Source organism: Saccharomyces cerevisiae, chromosome II (assembly GCF_000146045.2).
Source record: "Saccharomyces cerevisiae S288C chromosome II, complete sequence".
Taxonomy (NCBI): Eukaryota; Fungi; Ascomycota; class Saccharomycetes; order Saccharomycetales; family Saccharomycetaceae; genus Saccharomyces; species Saccharomyces cerevisiae.
In genome coordinates this window covers 191,602-206,019 of record NC_001134.8, presented here as the reverse complement: position 1 = coordinate 206,019, position 14,418 = coordinate 191,602, and the positions used below count along the sequence as shown (strand labels likewise).

General features: G+C 40.7%; 5 protein-coding genes and 2 non-coding genes across 7 annotated transcripts, besides 3 other annotated features; 2 read left to right on the top strand and 5 right to left on the bottom strand.

Annotated features, from left to right (window-relative positions):
- Positions 1–202: 202 nt before the first annotated feature.
- SCT1 (bifunctional glycerol-3-phosphate/glycerone-phosphate O-acyltransferase SCT1) lies at positions 203–2,482 on the bottom strand (the record flags this gene model as incomplete). Its single annotated transcript, NM_001178251.1, has 1 exon — positions 203–2,482. The coding sequence occupies one exon, from the start codon at positions 2,480–2,482 to the stop codon at positions 203–205; it is 2,280 nt and encodes a 759-aa protein (NP_009542.1).
- Positions 2,483–2,758: 276 nt separating this feature from the next.
- Positions 2,759–3,964, bottom strand: FMT1 (methionyl-tRNA formyltransferase; the record flags this gene model as incomplete). The annotated part of the gene is made up of 1 exon (NM_001178253.1): positions 2,759–3,964. One exon carries the CDS (start codon positions 3,962–3,964, stop codon positions 2,759–2,761), a length of 1,206 nt encoding a protein of 401 aa, NP_009540.2.
- A 307-nt stretch (positions 3,965–4,271) lies between these two features.
- Positions 4,272–6,956, top strand: RRN6 (Rrn6p; the record flags this gene model as incomplete). The annotated part of the gene is made up of 1 exon (NM_001178254.2): positions 4,272–6,956. One exon carries the CDS (start codon positions 4,272–4,274, stop codon positions 6,954–6,956), a length of 2,685 nt encoding a protein of 894 aa, NP_009539.2.
- Positions 6,957–7,546: 590 nt separating this feature from the next.
- Positions 7,547–7,707: an origin of replication (ARS231; Autonomously Replicating Sequence).
- A 258-nt stretch (positions 7,708–7,965) lies between these two features.
- Positions 7,966–8,306: a long terminal repeat (Ty3 LTR).
- A 14-nt stretch (positions 8,307–8,320) lies between these two features.
- On the top strand, positions 8,321–8,391 carry YNCB0005C. Its single transcript has one exon. It is a non-coding gene; the product is annotated as a tRNA-Gly (tRNA).
- Positions 8,392–8,452: 61 nt separating this feature from the next.
- On the bottom strand, positions 8,453–8,526 carry YNCB0004W. The gene has a single exon. It is a non-coding gene; the product is annotated as a tRNA-Ile (tRNA).
- Positions 8,527–8,699: 173 nt separating this feature from the next.
- Positions 8,700–9,004: a long terminal repeat (Ty1 LTR).
- A 1,313-nt stretch (positions 9,005–10,317) lies between these two features.
- Positions 10,318–11,898, bottom strand: ACH1 (acetyl-CoA hydrolase; the record flags this gene model as incomplete). Its single annotated transcript, NM_001178255.1, has 1 exon — positions 10,318–11,898. One exon carries the CDS (start codon positions 11,896–11,898, stop codon positions 10,318–10,320), a length of 1,581 nt encoding a protein of 526 aa, NP_009538.1.
- A 609-nt stretch (positions 11,899–12,507) lies between these two features.
- FUS3 (mitogen-activated serine/threonine-protein kinase FUS3) lies at positions 12,508–13,569 on the bottom strand (the record flags this gene model as incomplete). The annotated part of the gene is made up of 1 exon (NM_001178256.1): positions 12,508–13,569. The coding sequence occupies one exon, from the start codon at positions 13,567–13,569 to the stop codon at positions 12,508–12,510; it is 1,062 nt and encodes a 353-aa protein (NP_009537.1).
- Between the last annotated feature and the right edge of the window lie 849 nt (positions 13,570–14,418).

The following is a 14,418-nucleotide window of genomic DNA, read 5'->3' as shown; positions in this document are numbered from 1 at the left end:
AAAAGAGCAATATACTTTTTTATAAAACATACAATTATACAATTAGTCCCCCCCTCAAGAAATAAAAAGCCCCTGTGCGAGGGATATACATAAACATTGAGCATTAATATTTACAACTCCCAATGAGCAATAATGGGTTTATTACATAAATAGAACGGCGAAAGATTTAGTTTCTAGTATCTTCACCGTCAGTAAATGGCATCTACGCATCTCCTTCTTTCCCTTCTTCTTCTTCTTCCTCTTCTTCTTCTTCCTCTTCTTCTTCCTCTTCCTCTTCCCTGGCAGTATTTTCACCAATTCTCTTGTTTAAGACGGCCTGTGCGATTTTACTTGCTAATCCATTTTTTTCCTCCAAGATTTCGTTTTCTACCTCAAATTCGGAGGAAGAAGAAGGTGCAACGGATGTCGAAGCTAAGGAAGACTCTGACTTACGATGAAAAGTAGAAGAGAATAATGGAATGTTAGAGAGGGAATTGTCACTATTGACCAATGAGACGCCATCGGAATCTTGGTTATGGTGTTCATAGGCATCGTGGTTGTCACGTTGGCTGATGATAGGTGATGACGAATCTTTTTCTTGTCTTTTTATTTTCTGTTTTCTTAGCATTTTCCTGCGATTCAATTCTGAGGTTTTTCGATCTTCTTCCTCTTCATCGATGACGTCGAATTCTTCACGTAGGGCGGCACTATCGAAATCGGGGAATAATTCGCTTCCAAAGTTATTTACAACTTCGATTATTCTTTCTGCCAGATTTCTACGATCCTTTTGTAGCTTTTGCAAGCCCTTTGGAGATGTAAGAGATAAAACCAGTGGTCTCAAAGATTTGAAACCATCCATACCAATATCACCCACGATTAAGGCGGAATACGTGACTATAACACACGAGATGTAAGACCCGGAAAAAACATATATTTTATTCCATGGTTTATGTCTGAGGTAATAAGTGATTAAAACGGACCAAAAGATGTAAAGCAAGGGCGCAAATCCCATCCCAATCAAGATTTTCCACGTGGCAATGACATCGTTAGCCTTTATTTTAACTGTAGACTTGGACAAAGCGGTACGGGCCTTTTCTTGAGAAATTCTCTTGGCTAATATGAAGACAGGTGAGAACATAATGATACCTGGCATGGCTAACGAAAAGAGGATGCAGAGCCCGATGGATCTAAAAAAAACAAGTCCGAGGTTTTTTGCGAAATTTACCTTTGCCTCCTCCACAAGGTGATCAGGAAGATTATAGTGTCTCAAGGCGGCATTATATGCCATTATATCTTTGGTCAAGTCCGCTATTTTAGGATCGTTTCTATAGAATTCGTAACCTTTGACCATTCTTCTGTTCATTTCCACAATCAAGGGCAACGGTAACTTGGTGCTAAATTGTGTCATATATAGTCTTCTTATCGTTTGAACCACCATCAAAGTTTCATAATCAGAACATGTAACGGTAACGGATTGTAAACCCTTCGATATGGTATCTAATAATTCTTTCACTGCATCTCTGTTCGTTTCCGGGTTGTGGTACTTGGCGACTAGTTCCTTCGGTATTTCAATGGGGTCACCGAATTCAACAACCGCTCTCGACCTGAACTTATGTGGATGGAAATAATTCATACCGCAGGGAACAATCTTAACATTGACGTCAGGATGCTTATCCATGCAACCAAGAGCCATAATCGCCACACCTGCTTTCAGGGGCAACAAGTTTGTTCTGTCGTGGGACCCACCTTCAGGAAAGATCCCAATGCAGTTGTTATGGGCCAAATGCTCAAAAACTCTATGGTAAACGCAAGATTGGTCGACTTTAGCGGCATATTTATAAGTAGTGCCGGTGAGTAAAGCAGTTTTAATCTCTGGTTTGGCCATTTTGAACTCTTTTCTTAGGGTCAAACTCGTGTCACTTTCTATGGACTGGATTTCTCCAAATCCCATTGATTTGGGTAACCCGATGAGACCCTTTGGCATACAATCAGTCAAGAAATGCGTGTCGTGGCCGATAACTCTCTTGTAGTCTGTTGGATCTACGCGGATAGTACCTTCTGCCGGTTTCAAATTATCCTGCGGCCTTACCACGCCTATGGCCATGAAGAAACTAGCCAAAAACCCTATGGGGGGTTGCTTTAATGAGCTCTCCGCAATCAAGAAGGACACACGTCTGTTGACAGATTTCTTCACCTCGCCCATAAGGATTACAGGGTCGACGAACTGGTTAGCATGCGGAGCCGCAACAAAGATCACCGGTCCCTGTTGCGGTACCTTGAAACTGCCCCGGCCTCTGATTTCTCTAAAGAAGCAGTGGAAGATGTTGTACAACAGCCATGTGGCGATGGAGTAAAGTATCTTCTTGGTAGCGCTAGGCTCTTGGTAGATGTATGCCTGATCAGCCGACGTCTTGACGCTTTTGGCCTCGATGGAACTGTAATTCGTAGTTTTCTGTGTGCTCTTGGAAGAGGCAAATTTCTCCGTGAGTTTTGGTGCAGGCATTTTTTTTTACCCCGATGTAAACGCCCCTGTGCTCTTTTTACTATATATTTAATTCCGGGCTTCCTACACTTAATTCACTCTGTTATGAACTACAAGCCATTACTAACATCAATCTTTCCGAATCATAAATAAACTGCAACTGGGAAAGAAGGCGGGCCTACTTTTCTTTTTCTTCATAGCGCGTAGGGCTTGGCAGCCATAGTTGTTGAGAGACCGATGGATGAGGGATTGAAAGAAGGGAGAAGAAGAATACTAAAAGAGGAATGTAGAGCCGGGTTACAGGAAAACTAACTTTTCACTCAGGGCGCCGCATCTTTTCCGCAGGCGCGCCATGAACTGGCCAGCACGTTCTACGGCGAAACCTTCGAACTGGAGGCGGCTCACACATAGTAGTAAGTTGCCGCGACAGGTGACCAAAATACAGTCTTTAATATCATCATATTTGAACATGCCCGGTTTACTGCCATTATCTAGACGTGCGTCTCTCATCACTTTACACTCATGAAACAATATTCGTTTTAATACTGAATTTTGAGCGTCCTTTCTTGCCGCTGTCGCTTCTTTGAACGCGTGCAGAGGACCGAGCGTTTCGAGTTTGTTAAGTAGTTCGGCGGCAGAATCGCGCGCCCAATGAATGCGTTTATCTTCTGTTGTTATACGGTGGGCGTAACTGGGTTTGTAAGCTGTTGGCGCTTGCACACGGTTCTGTGGTAGATATAACCTCTCACGAAGCGTTTGGCCCAAAAGTTGGGCGCCAAGGGCGCCCAACTGGTCCATCAGTATGGCAGTCCTCCGAGGCAGGCCCTCAGAATTAAAATCTGCCGTCGAATCATTGACTCTCCCTTTTGACAGCATTGTTGCGATCGCCAGTGGCTCCGTCTGCGCTACAATTGCACCATGGTCAAACCGATCCGGATGCAGTGTCTGTATAGTTACACCGGTGTAAGTGTCACCCTCGAGCAGAGCTCGCTGGATAGGTGCACTGCCTTTATGTCTGGGAAGTAGCGAAGGATGGACGTTTAGCGCCAATGGCACCGCGCGGATCAAGTCACCCGGAATGAGCTTCCCAAAAGAAACCGCAATGATCGCGTTGAACGGAGCACCGGAGCCGTCGTTCTCCGGATTTCCTTGGCGACTGGGTGTCAGTTTGCTTAGCGCCAACATTTCCTGCTTGGTGTCGCATGTAATTGGGCGTGGCAATTGAAGCTTCTCTGCCATATCGAAGATCGGCGGGTATTTCAAAATAGACTTCTGTCTACCGCACCACTTCGGCGACCTAGTTACTACTTGAATATTGTCCACTATACCACAGCTTCCATTATTTTGACGCAACTCATTGAGTGCTTGCAATGAGAAATTACTGAAAGTGTCGCTACCAAAGAAAAGCACATTCAAGGGCTGCACTGGTGGAGAAGCATTGTTTGAAATATATCTGCATGTGAATAGGAGGCGTGTAGGTGTTATTCTTCTCATTTTAACCATTTGTTTGATACGCCGTTTTCAATCTTCTCACTATGAGGTGCCTAGGTCCCCTTCCTTTTTTTTCTTACCTCTCTTTTTACGTTAATGAGAAAAGCGCTTACTCCTCTCCATAATAGCAGGTACAGCTTTTTTTGCTTTTTTCTTAATGGACGCTTCTTCCATTTGATATAAATATGGGTTACCCTGTGGGCATACGATAATTTTTATTCTCTCGATTAAGAAACCGAGATGAGCTTTCATATTAGTTTGGTAATGATATTGATGTGGCAAGTTGAAGTAAAGAGAGAAGGCGTTCTATGGGCTGAGCATGAGTGAGGGACAAATTCCAAGCTCAGATGTGTTAGGCTCGCAATTGGGTGTTGGTGTACAAGGCGCCAGTCTTTACTGTCCGCAAGAAAATTACACTACGAAGAAGCAAGAAAAGCCACAATGGCTAAGACCAGTAGATGATACATTGGCCGAGGATGCACTAGACCTTCATATAGTGGTCAAAAGTCTGCTTTGTGATACTGCCATAAGATATATTTCCGACGACAAGGTTTTGCAAGAATCAGATGCCGACGATGATCTCATAACTAGCGATATTGATGAAGATACGGACAATCAGGGGGATACATCTATAGTGGTCAATCCAGTGATACCCGTGGTACCGAAAGATGTCCATTTTTTTAAGAAAGTTGACGTTGGTAATGATTCTATGTTTGGTGTGAACTGCGATACGCCAGTTTCATTTCAAGATTACATTCCTTCAGATTTGCTGCGCAACTTAGATGATACATTACAAGAAAGTACTAACTCTTCGAGGCCGATGCAAGACGCCTTCTTTTGGGATCCTACTGTGGCTAATCGACTGGACTCTCAATATATTCAGACAGCATCAGATTTAAGAAATTATAGAGACGGAACCGAAATCATAGCATATGCCTCGGGTAAAACAGGCTCAGTCCTAAATATAGCAGTTCTGACACGACAAAATACATTGCATTTAAACCGACATAACAATGTAACGAGTATCGAATTGCATTCACCTATCAAGAGTATTAAGATACCGGGGGCCTCTGAGTCCATCGGGCGGAGATCAAACCTGGTGGGCATAATCACCGAAAATTCTTTCCAAATCTTTAGAATTGAAAGTGTCCACTCAAGATCATGTGATGTCATGGTTAGTAGTTCAGAACCACTGTATTTTGTTGAAATAGACGACCTTCAGGTGGTAGATTTTGCATTCAATCCTTGGGACTTACAACAATTCGCAATCATTGATATAAAAGGTAACTGGAGTATCGGGAGGATACCAAAGAATTTCAATAATAATAACAAAAGGAAACTACAGTTAATAGATAACCTCCACGGTACGATTTTTGATCCAGAAGAATTATCGTCATGGAAAAGAATAGAATGGTTTTCACACTTCCAAAAAATACTGGTCTTTGATAGGTCCAAAATGATTGAGATCGACTTTATGAACAATTGGCAAACGGAAGTAGTACAAGCGAAAGCATGGTCAAACATACGTGATTATAAGCGGATAGATGATAAAAATGGTATTTTACTCACTTCAAGGGAAATAATCATCGTAGGGGCATCAGAATCAAATGATCCAGTGAGAAGAATATCTTGGAAACACGATCTGGATCCAGATGATACTACGCTCAGAATCACTGTACAAAAGGTTAAAAAGCCTGACCATATTCTTCTGGTGGCCTTTGTATATTCGATGCGGCATAAACGCATCTATATGCATGTATTTTCCCATAGGAAAGCAAACTTGTTTCAATCCTTAGGATGCTCAACAGTTCTTGAAATTCCGGGTGGGACCCCCACCGGTATAGAGACAATCTTAACACTGGATCATATAGACGATGAATCTCGGAGAGAGGAGGATGCAGATGAAAATTTTGAGTTAGTTGTAGATTTTTTAGTCAAACTAAGGAACTCATCCGAGGTTTATTACTATGCTTTATCAAACACTCAAAACTCCGAACCGAACAAACAAGAAACCCCCATCATTGTCGACCATCCCGAATGGGCGTCACTTTTCAATAACGCTGATGAACGTGAAAAGGAGAGTATCGGTGCACTGGTTTCTCAAATTAAGTTGAAGGAAAGAGAGCGCATATCTCGAGTCCAAAATTTAATTGAGCATGAAAACAGTCACGACGAAGATAAATATCTCCAAGATTTGGGATATCGCTTATCTATAGCTACAAACGAATTGCTTGAATCTTGGCAGAAGACGAAAGATGAAAGCATCCTTAGTGGGTCTTTGAGCCATTCAAAATTGAAAAACCTTTTGGAGAATTCAGATTCCTTCGCGAGTATACCTGAATTTTCTTCATTACTAGATCAGTTTTTCCAGTACTATCAGGATCAGGATGTGACATTTATTGGTTTTGAGAAATTGCTACATTTGTTTTTACATGAAGACGTTCCGGGCTTGGATATCTTTTACAACAAATTATTGCAATGTTGGGTTTTGGTATCCCCGCAAGCGGAACTGCTGACAAAGGAGATAGTCAAAGACATTATCTGGAGTTTAGCGAGACTTGAAAAACCATCACTTTTTGAACCGATTCAAAACGAAATTTCACGATCACTAAGTGGTCCTTACCAGGATATTATCTCCTCTTGGGATATGGATGATATCAATGAAGAAGATGAATCTAATGAATTTAATTTTGATAGTCAATTTTCAGCACCCTTTAATGGCAGGCCTCCATTTAATTTAAATTCGCAATCTCAAATTCCAACGATCAAATCATCACAAAGTAGCGGACTGGCAAGGAGGAAAAGAATATTAAAGACACAATCACAAAAAGCTACTCCGTTATCACAATCCACTCAAAACTTAAGTGTCCTGCCAGATTCAATGACACCAGCATTTACTCTAATGCAGCCCCCTTCCTCGCAGATATCATTTGTGAACGATTCACAACCGCGTAATTCTCAAAAAGCCAAAAAGAAGAAGAAAAGGATCCGGGGGTTTGGATAAGGTATAATGCGTGCACAGGTAATCAAAACAATGTAACAAGTAATAAACATTTTCTTCAGTATATACATTTCCTATCAGTTTATAGATATTTTAATTTGCATAGCTTGCTCAATACGCAAAGTATTGGAAGCTCAATCGACCATAATCCATCTATTCCTACTATGTCACGGATCAAAATGATGGTACACGTCGAGAGGGAATATTTGTATACGGCAGTAAAAGGTGAAGAAAATAATATGACCGGAGAGACGGGATTCAATTTTCATCAAATAATGGAATAAGTAGACGTACAAGGATCGATGCCACAATAAGATTGATAAAAGGGCAACGTAGAAATGGAAAAGAGAAATCATTTAAGTATACTTAAAAGCTTTCAATAACTTTCCGGACAGAAATCTCCAGTAAATTTTATGTGGCCTACACAAGGGTAATCCTGCATAGATTTAATTAAAGTGGCGGTTAAGTCCCGGTTGAATGGACTTCTCAGACTTATCCTTATTTTAATAATGATACAAGATTAAATATGGAATGTTCCACTGCTAATCTAACATTAACTAGAATGCTGTATGTACCAGAATGATTTTTTTTAGTATGTCTTTGTTTACTTATTTAATCTCGGCTTACCTTTTTTTTTATGCACTAATTTAATGATTAGGCAAGCTTATTGTTAAACAAGAAAAAACTTCAAAGTACATTGAAAAAAAAAGGAAATGTAATCAATTCCCCTCAAAATAAATTTTCTTACAAACCCATGATAGTTTGGAATAAGAAACATCATCTATTGACTAATATCCATCTTACTAGTCAACAGATGTGTTGGAATGAAAGTCTATAATATCATCTGTTTAGTTGTATTCGTGTTACTAGTTTATTATCACGTGCGGTGTAAGAAGATGATATTAGGATTTCATTCCAATGGTTTGCAATTACCCTTTTAAGTAGCCATTGATATTTTGTGGCATTTGTTATCTTTCAACACATGTTATTATAAACTACTTACCAAAAAAAGTGTTGTATTACGGGCTCGAGTAATATCGGAGTGTCTTGACAATCCTAATATGAACAGTCTTAGGGAAGTAACCAGTTGTCAAAACGGTTTATCAGATTAATTCACGGAATGTTACTTATCTTATATATTATATAAAATATGAATCATACTAAGTGGTGGAAGCGCGGAATCTCGGATCTAAACTAATTGTTCAGGCATTTATACTTTTGGGTAGTTCAGCTAGGGAAGGCCGGGTTTTATCTCATGTTGTTCGTTTTGTTATAAGGTTGTTTCATATGTGTTTTATGAACGTTCAGGATGACGTATTGTCATACTGACGTATCTCATTTTGAGATACAACACTTCCAAGAAATAAGCGCAAGTGGTTTAGTGGTAAAATCCAACGTTGCCATCGTTGGGCCCCCGGTTCGATTCCGGGCTTGCGCAATTCTTTTTGATTTTTATTTTTATATAAAAAATAAACGACGTTATTTGAATTGCAAAAAAATGGTCTCTAGCGGGATCGAACCGCTGATCCCCGCGTTATTAGCACGGTGCCTTAACCAACTGGGCCAAGAGACCTTGATTACTGGTTAACGTGCTTGAAGAAGAAAAACATCAGGGACAGATGAAAACCTTCATTTACTTAGCATGCATTTTTTTAATCTCCTTTTTCGTTGTAGATATTGTTGAATAAGGATCAATTATATGATATTGATTAGTAGCAACAGTTTTACCATTTTTTAGACAGAATCTGTTGAAGGAATAATCAACGATCATCTATCGATTAGTATCATACACAGTGTAAGAATGACATGGAGTTGAGAAACAGTCATCAAAAGTAATGAAAGCTGAGATGTGATAATTGCTGATTCAATAGGATAATAAACGACTACATGTAAAGCCAAAGAAAAAATAGTATTATCATATAAAATTGCCGGTTCTCTTGTGGAAGTCTTACATCCTTGAGAAGAACTTAGGGTATAATTTACACACCTATATTATTGTCTTTTACGTAAACAGGATCTAAAAAATAATCTTAAAATATGTCTATTTCCCAAATATTAATGAAGTATACAGTAAAATATACGTACATTCACAGAAAAAAAAATGCCTCCATACTATGGAAAAACAGCGTATTGCTCAGTGATTGTAATAACAAAATTTTTGACCTTGAACCAACTTGTCAATAACGATTATTAGAGTTATCAGAACGAGCAAATACGAGCGATGTAAGGATAAATGGTAAAAATGGATACATGGCGTAGCTAGGGATGGCGATGATGAAAAATAAAACAACTAAAAGATGTAAAGCAAATATGAAGTTTATGCTGCCCATGACTGTATTGTGAATTTGTTTGCTGTTGAGATTGTTGTCGTTATTTTCATGCCATTCATTTTATTATGGTCCTAATATTATACACGCTGCTATATATAAGTTACGTATCATAGCGGCACAATCTGTTGAACATTTCTGGCGGCCTGTTGAACCTTCAAATGGGCGAGCTGTTGAACAGTTTTGGCCAACCTGCACCCAGGGCTATTACATACACAACAATTTGCAGTGTCGACTTATCTATCTGCCCTCTTGCTGTCCACATGTGTTGAGTGTCATGTGTAGATTTTTACTTTTTCTACTTCTGTTATCTTTCCAAACTTTGTCTATTAAACCACTCAATTGAACTAATTTCTTTGATGAGCCGTTTTTTTTTTCTTAGTCCTCTGGATCAAACCAAATTGCTTACCAATCCTTCCACCACTGATAGATAACACACATCCGGTTGTTGTTGATAAGTGTATTATGCTAATCGGCGTCCCTTAAATTCAATGGTGAGAAGAAAAAAGCGATGATCCTTGCCTTCAAGCGCGCGCAAACAATAACCACTTATTAGCTTGAAGCTAAATTGCGGAGAAGGCTGTTCACAAACATGGATTCCAATATTAATTCCATAATAGGAGAAAAAAAATCATTGTAAGGTATACATGCATCATTACAGATAAGTTGGGCGGTTCAGAGCTTGGTTTTGTATTACCCTGGCATTTTTACATTGACCTAAGCAAGAGAACTACCCTGACGTCATCAGCGAAATTCGTTGAAATTAATATAAGGGTTGATGACTTTCAACCTCTTAGTTTTTTTTACTAATCACTACTTAATACATAATTATTGTGTAAACATATAAATATACAGTACTACCTGTGAATTAACTAGACGTCATGCGTATTGATTAACTCCCTCCATGAGCGCAAAAAGTATAAATATGCAAGAAAAAACAACGCATTGGATAAAAGCTTTATAAACATAAAATCATAATCATATCATTTCCTTTCTTTTTTTTGTTAAATACTCATCTCTCGGTTTGCGCACAAACACTAGTCAACTGGTTCCCAGCTGTCGACCTTCATTGTACCCTTTTCAGCTAAGTTGGTGTGGAACTTGAAAGCATTCTTTAGCATGTGTGGTTCATGCAAGCAATTGTGCTTTTTAGCGTAATGCTCTGCTCTGTCCAAGTAATCGGTCAACAAAGCTTGATAATCGGGATGAGCACACTTGTTGATGATTTCACGGGCTCTTTCCTTAGGCGATAGACCTCTTAGATCCGCCAAACCTTGGTCAGTGACCAAGATGTCCAGGTCATGCTCAGTTTGATCTACATGAGAGGCCATAGGAACAATGGTAGAGATACCGGTAGGGTCTACTTTAGTTGGTCTTGCAGAGGGGGCATGCATGATGGACAACTTTGCATTTCTCAAGAAATCAGCAGATCCACCCAACCCGTTCAACATACGGGAACCATTCACATTTGTAGAATTGGCGTGCGCGTAAATGTCAACTTCTACTGGGGTATTCATGGCGATGACACCCAATCTACGGATCATTTCCGGATTGTTCGAGACAACTTGAGATCTCAAACACAATCTGTGTTTGAAATTTTCCCAGTTTGCAAAGGCTCTGTCGAAACCCTTTTCAGTCAATCTCACGGAAGTAGCAGTGGCGTAGTCCAAAGATCCGTTCTCGAAAAGATCCAAGAACGAGTCCTGCAGCACTTCCGTCCATACAGTCAAGTGCTTGAATTGGGCGCCAGCAAGCCCTTCAATGACAGCGTTAGCAATGTTACCTATACCACTTTGTAAAGGCAGCAGGTTTTCAGGTAGCCTACCATGTTTTACCTCGTTTCTGAAAAACTCGACCAAATGACCTGCAATAGCCCTGGACATGTCGTCAGAGGGCGTATTTGGTGGGACCTGGTCCCTCATGGTGGACTCCACAATCGCAACAACCTTTTCAGGATCAACCGGGATGGAGTCAACACCACACTTGTCGTCCACTTTCAGATATGGGTATGGTTTCCTGAAAGGTGGGTTCACGGGCATGTCTATATCGTGAATACCCTCGAACGAAGGCGTAGCCGTGTTAACCTCAATAATCACTTTATCACTGACTGTAATGAATTCTGGAGAACCACCGACAGAGGGACCTGGGACGATAGACCCGTCCTCTTTAATGGCCGTTGCCTCGATTATAGTATAATCAAGGATTTTGTTGTCTTTTCTTTCCCTGGTGTAGAACCCGTATGTCAGATCCTGAGGGAACATGGACAGATGTTTATCAAAGAACTCAATTCTACCCTGGTTAATTGCCTTTGCAATGGGTTTCCCTACTTGATGAGGGGCTCTCTTAATGATCATGTCGTGTTCAGCCCAACGGTTTTCCTCTGGACCAGCAGAAGCTCCAACAAAAAGGTTGAATCTCAACTTCCCTTGTAAATTGTTCTTCTCCACGTGATCTATCAGTGCCTCCGGCACTGCCTTGGGAGTACCCACTCCTGTAAAACCGGACCACCCAAGGTACTGACCATTCTTGAACAATGGAATAAGCTCGTGAGCTTCCTTAACTTTTTTCAGATAGGGAGCATACCTAACTCTCTGCTTTAACAAATTAGAAATTGTCATTTTAGTGCAATATGTGAAAAAGAAAAAAAGAAATGTGTTGTTTGTTTTGCCGCTATTGTCTAGTAAGACGGTCTCTTGCTGCTTTGTGTGCTAATGTAAGCCCGGTGGGCACAAGACAAAAGAAGGGGTAGAACACATCTAACGTCTATATATACACAGCAACTTGATTACACATTTGCTCCAGCAAGCGCTTACCGTCCACAATACAGTGGTCATCCATACAATCACTACTTTGGTAGTTTGACGCTCCGATGGGATTGGCTGTTGCGGATGTGGTTGAGGGCGTTGTCCTCGAGGCCAATCAGCAGCGCGCATTGCCCGCCTTTGGCCCGGCGGGCCGCGCGTCGCAGGGGATGATGCTAGTCACCTATATGGATCACCCCTTGTGGTTCTTCATTTTTTTTTTCTTCAATTAACAGCCGCCGACGGCCCGTGGCGCGCGATCACGGAGTTGCGTAACTGCTCCCCTTAGCTCCATATAAGTATTGTCCTTTTATACGTCCGCGTCCTCAGCGGCTAATACGTATGTCATATGTACATATGTATATGTGTACGTATATGTATATGTATACATTGTTCTTCGGGTTGATATTTTAATGATAATGATGGCTAACTAAATATTTCGTTCCAAATGAGTTTCTTGAGGTCTTTCGTCGTTAGTGCCTCCTTGTAGTGATCAAACTCGAAGAAGCTGGGTGGGATGGGTTCGCCTTCAGGTTCGTCGTTTGGATCGTGGTATGTTTGCAAATACGGATGCTCCAGTGCCTCCTTAGCAGTAATCCTCTTCGCAGGGTCAAAAACAAGCATACGCTGTAAAAGATCTATGCCTTTCGGGTTGACTCGAGGGAACATCTTCTCCAGTGGCGCGGCAGGGTACATGGGAAGCGACTTTATGTACTCTCTAGCCCTGGGTGACTCTATACACCGCAAATCATTATCTGAGTGAGGTGTACCGATGATACCGAATATCAGTAGTAGTTGATGGCGATAATCTCTGCCAGGGAAGATTGGCCGTCTTAAGAAAAGTTCAGCGAGAATACATCCGCAGGACCACACGTCCATGGCCCTTGAGTATTTGGCAGAGGTTAACATCACCTCTGGCGCCCTGTACCAACGTGTGGCCACATACTCGGTCATGCCGCTTTGCTGACCTGTGGGCTCTGAATTGTCCGCGGCTGACTCGTCAATGATTCTTGCTAAACCGAAATCACATACTTTCAAGTCACAGTTGGAGTTTATGAGAAGGTTGGAGGGCTTTAAATCACGATGGATGACGTTCGAACCATGCAGCACTTTCACTGCTCTCAAGGTTTGGTATATAAAATATTGTATATGATCGTCACTCAGCATCTGGGTGGAGATTACACGGTGTAAATCTGTCTGCATTAGCTCTTGAATTATGTAGACCTCATTGAAGTTTTCGAACGAGTCAGGGCGTTGAATGTTGAAGATTGTTATGATATTTTCGTGCTTGAAGTGCTTCAGGATCTTTATTTCACGCAGCGTACGTAATGCGAACAAAGGCTTATCGAATGGTTCGATCTTTTTTATTGCCACGATTTCTCCCGTGGGCTTATGCGTTGCAGAACATACCACACCGTATGCACCCTCTCCCAGTAACGACTTCAACTGGAAGTCACTGGATATATTGTATACAATTCTCTTTGGCATATTATTTTCCTTTCTTTTTCTCTGCCTTATTTCCTTGTAGTTCAAACGAACTAGCTATTAGAAGAAAGAAAATGATTACAACGTATATATAGTTTCTGAGAGGCAAGAGTAAAAAGTTATGATATATTAGTATGTTGCTTTTCTGCAATTGTTTCAATGCCCTGTAAAAAACCGCATCATCTAAAATCTGAGAGAATGCAGAAACAAAAAAAAAAAAAGTAAAAATTTCGAGTAAAAGAATTTTGAGTTCCAGGGTGAAACAGATCTAAAACTCAAGAGCTTATGCATTGCTTGTAGGTACATCACATTTTACTTCAGAAAGATAAAAGAGTATGTGAAAGTAAACTGCCCTCTCCAGTTAACTCTTCCCAAACTAAAAAGTATCCGCCTGTGCGGACTACAAGCACTACCGCCCCTTGAATGAACACCAAAAGATGTGTGTAAGTTAAAAAGTCCGAACGAATTTATCCTTATGTATGTTCTTTTGAACGTCAAGTAGTCAATCTCTCCAACTACTCGGGTCTTTATATGGATCGCGTGATGTTTTAAGCCTTCTTTCCTCTAGTTTAGTGCAGTCGCTGCTTTTTTCTCGGGCTGAGTACGGCGAAAAGAAGGAAAAACCAAGGTCAAAAAATAACCTCTAAATAACAGCATGATGCAACAGCTCAAAAGACCTCTCAAGAAGCACAAAAAAAGGAGGCGAGTAGGTGGTACTATTTCATTCTACTAAGATCTTTAAAGCAATTCCTTTCCGGTTTTTTTCTCAACTACCGTACTCTTTTTCCTTTTTTATTTTGCCCTTAGATTGTATTATAAAGCTCTGTATATCTGGAAAAGCCCTGAAGTGTC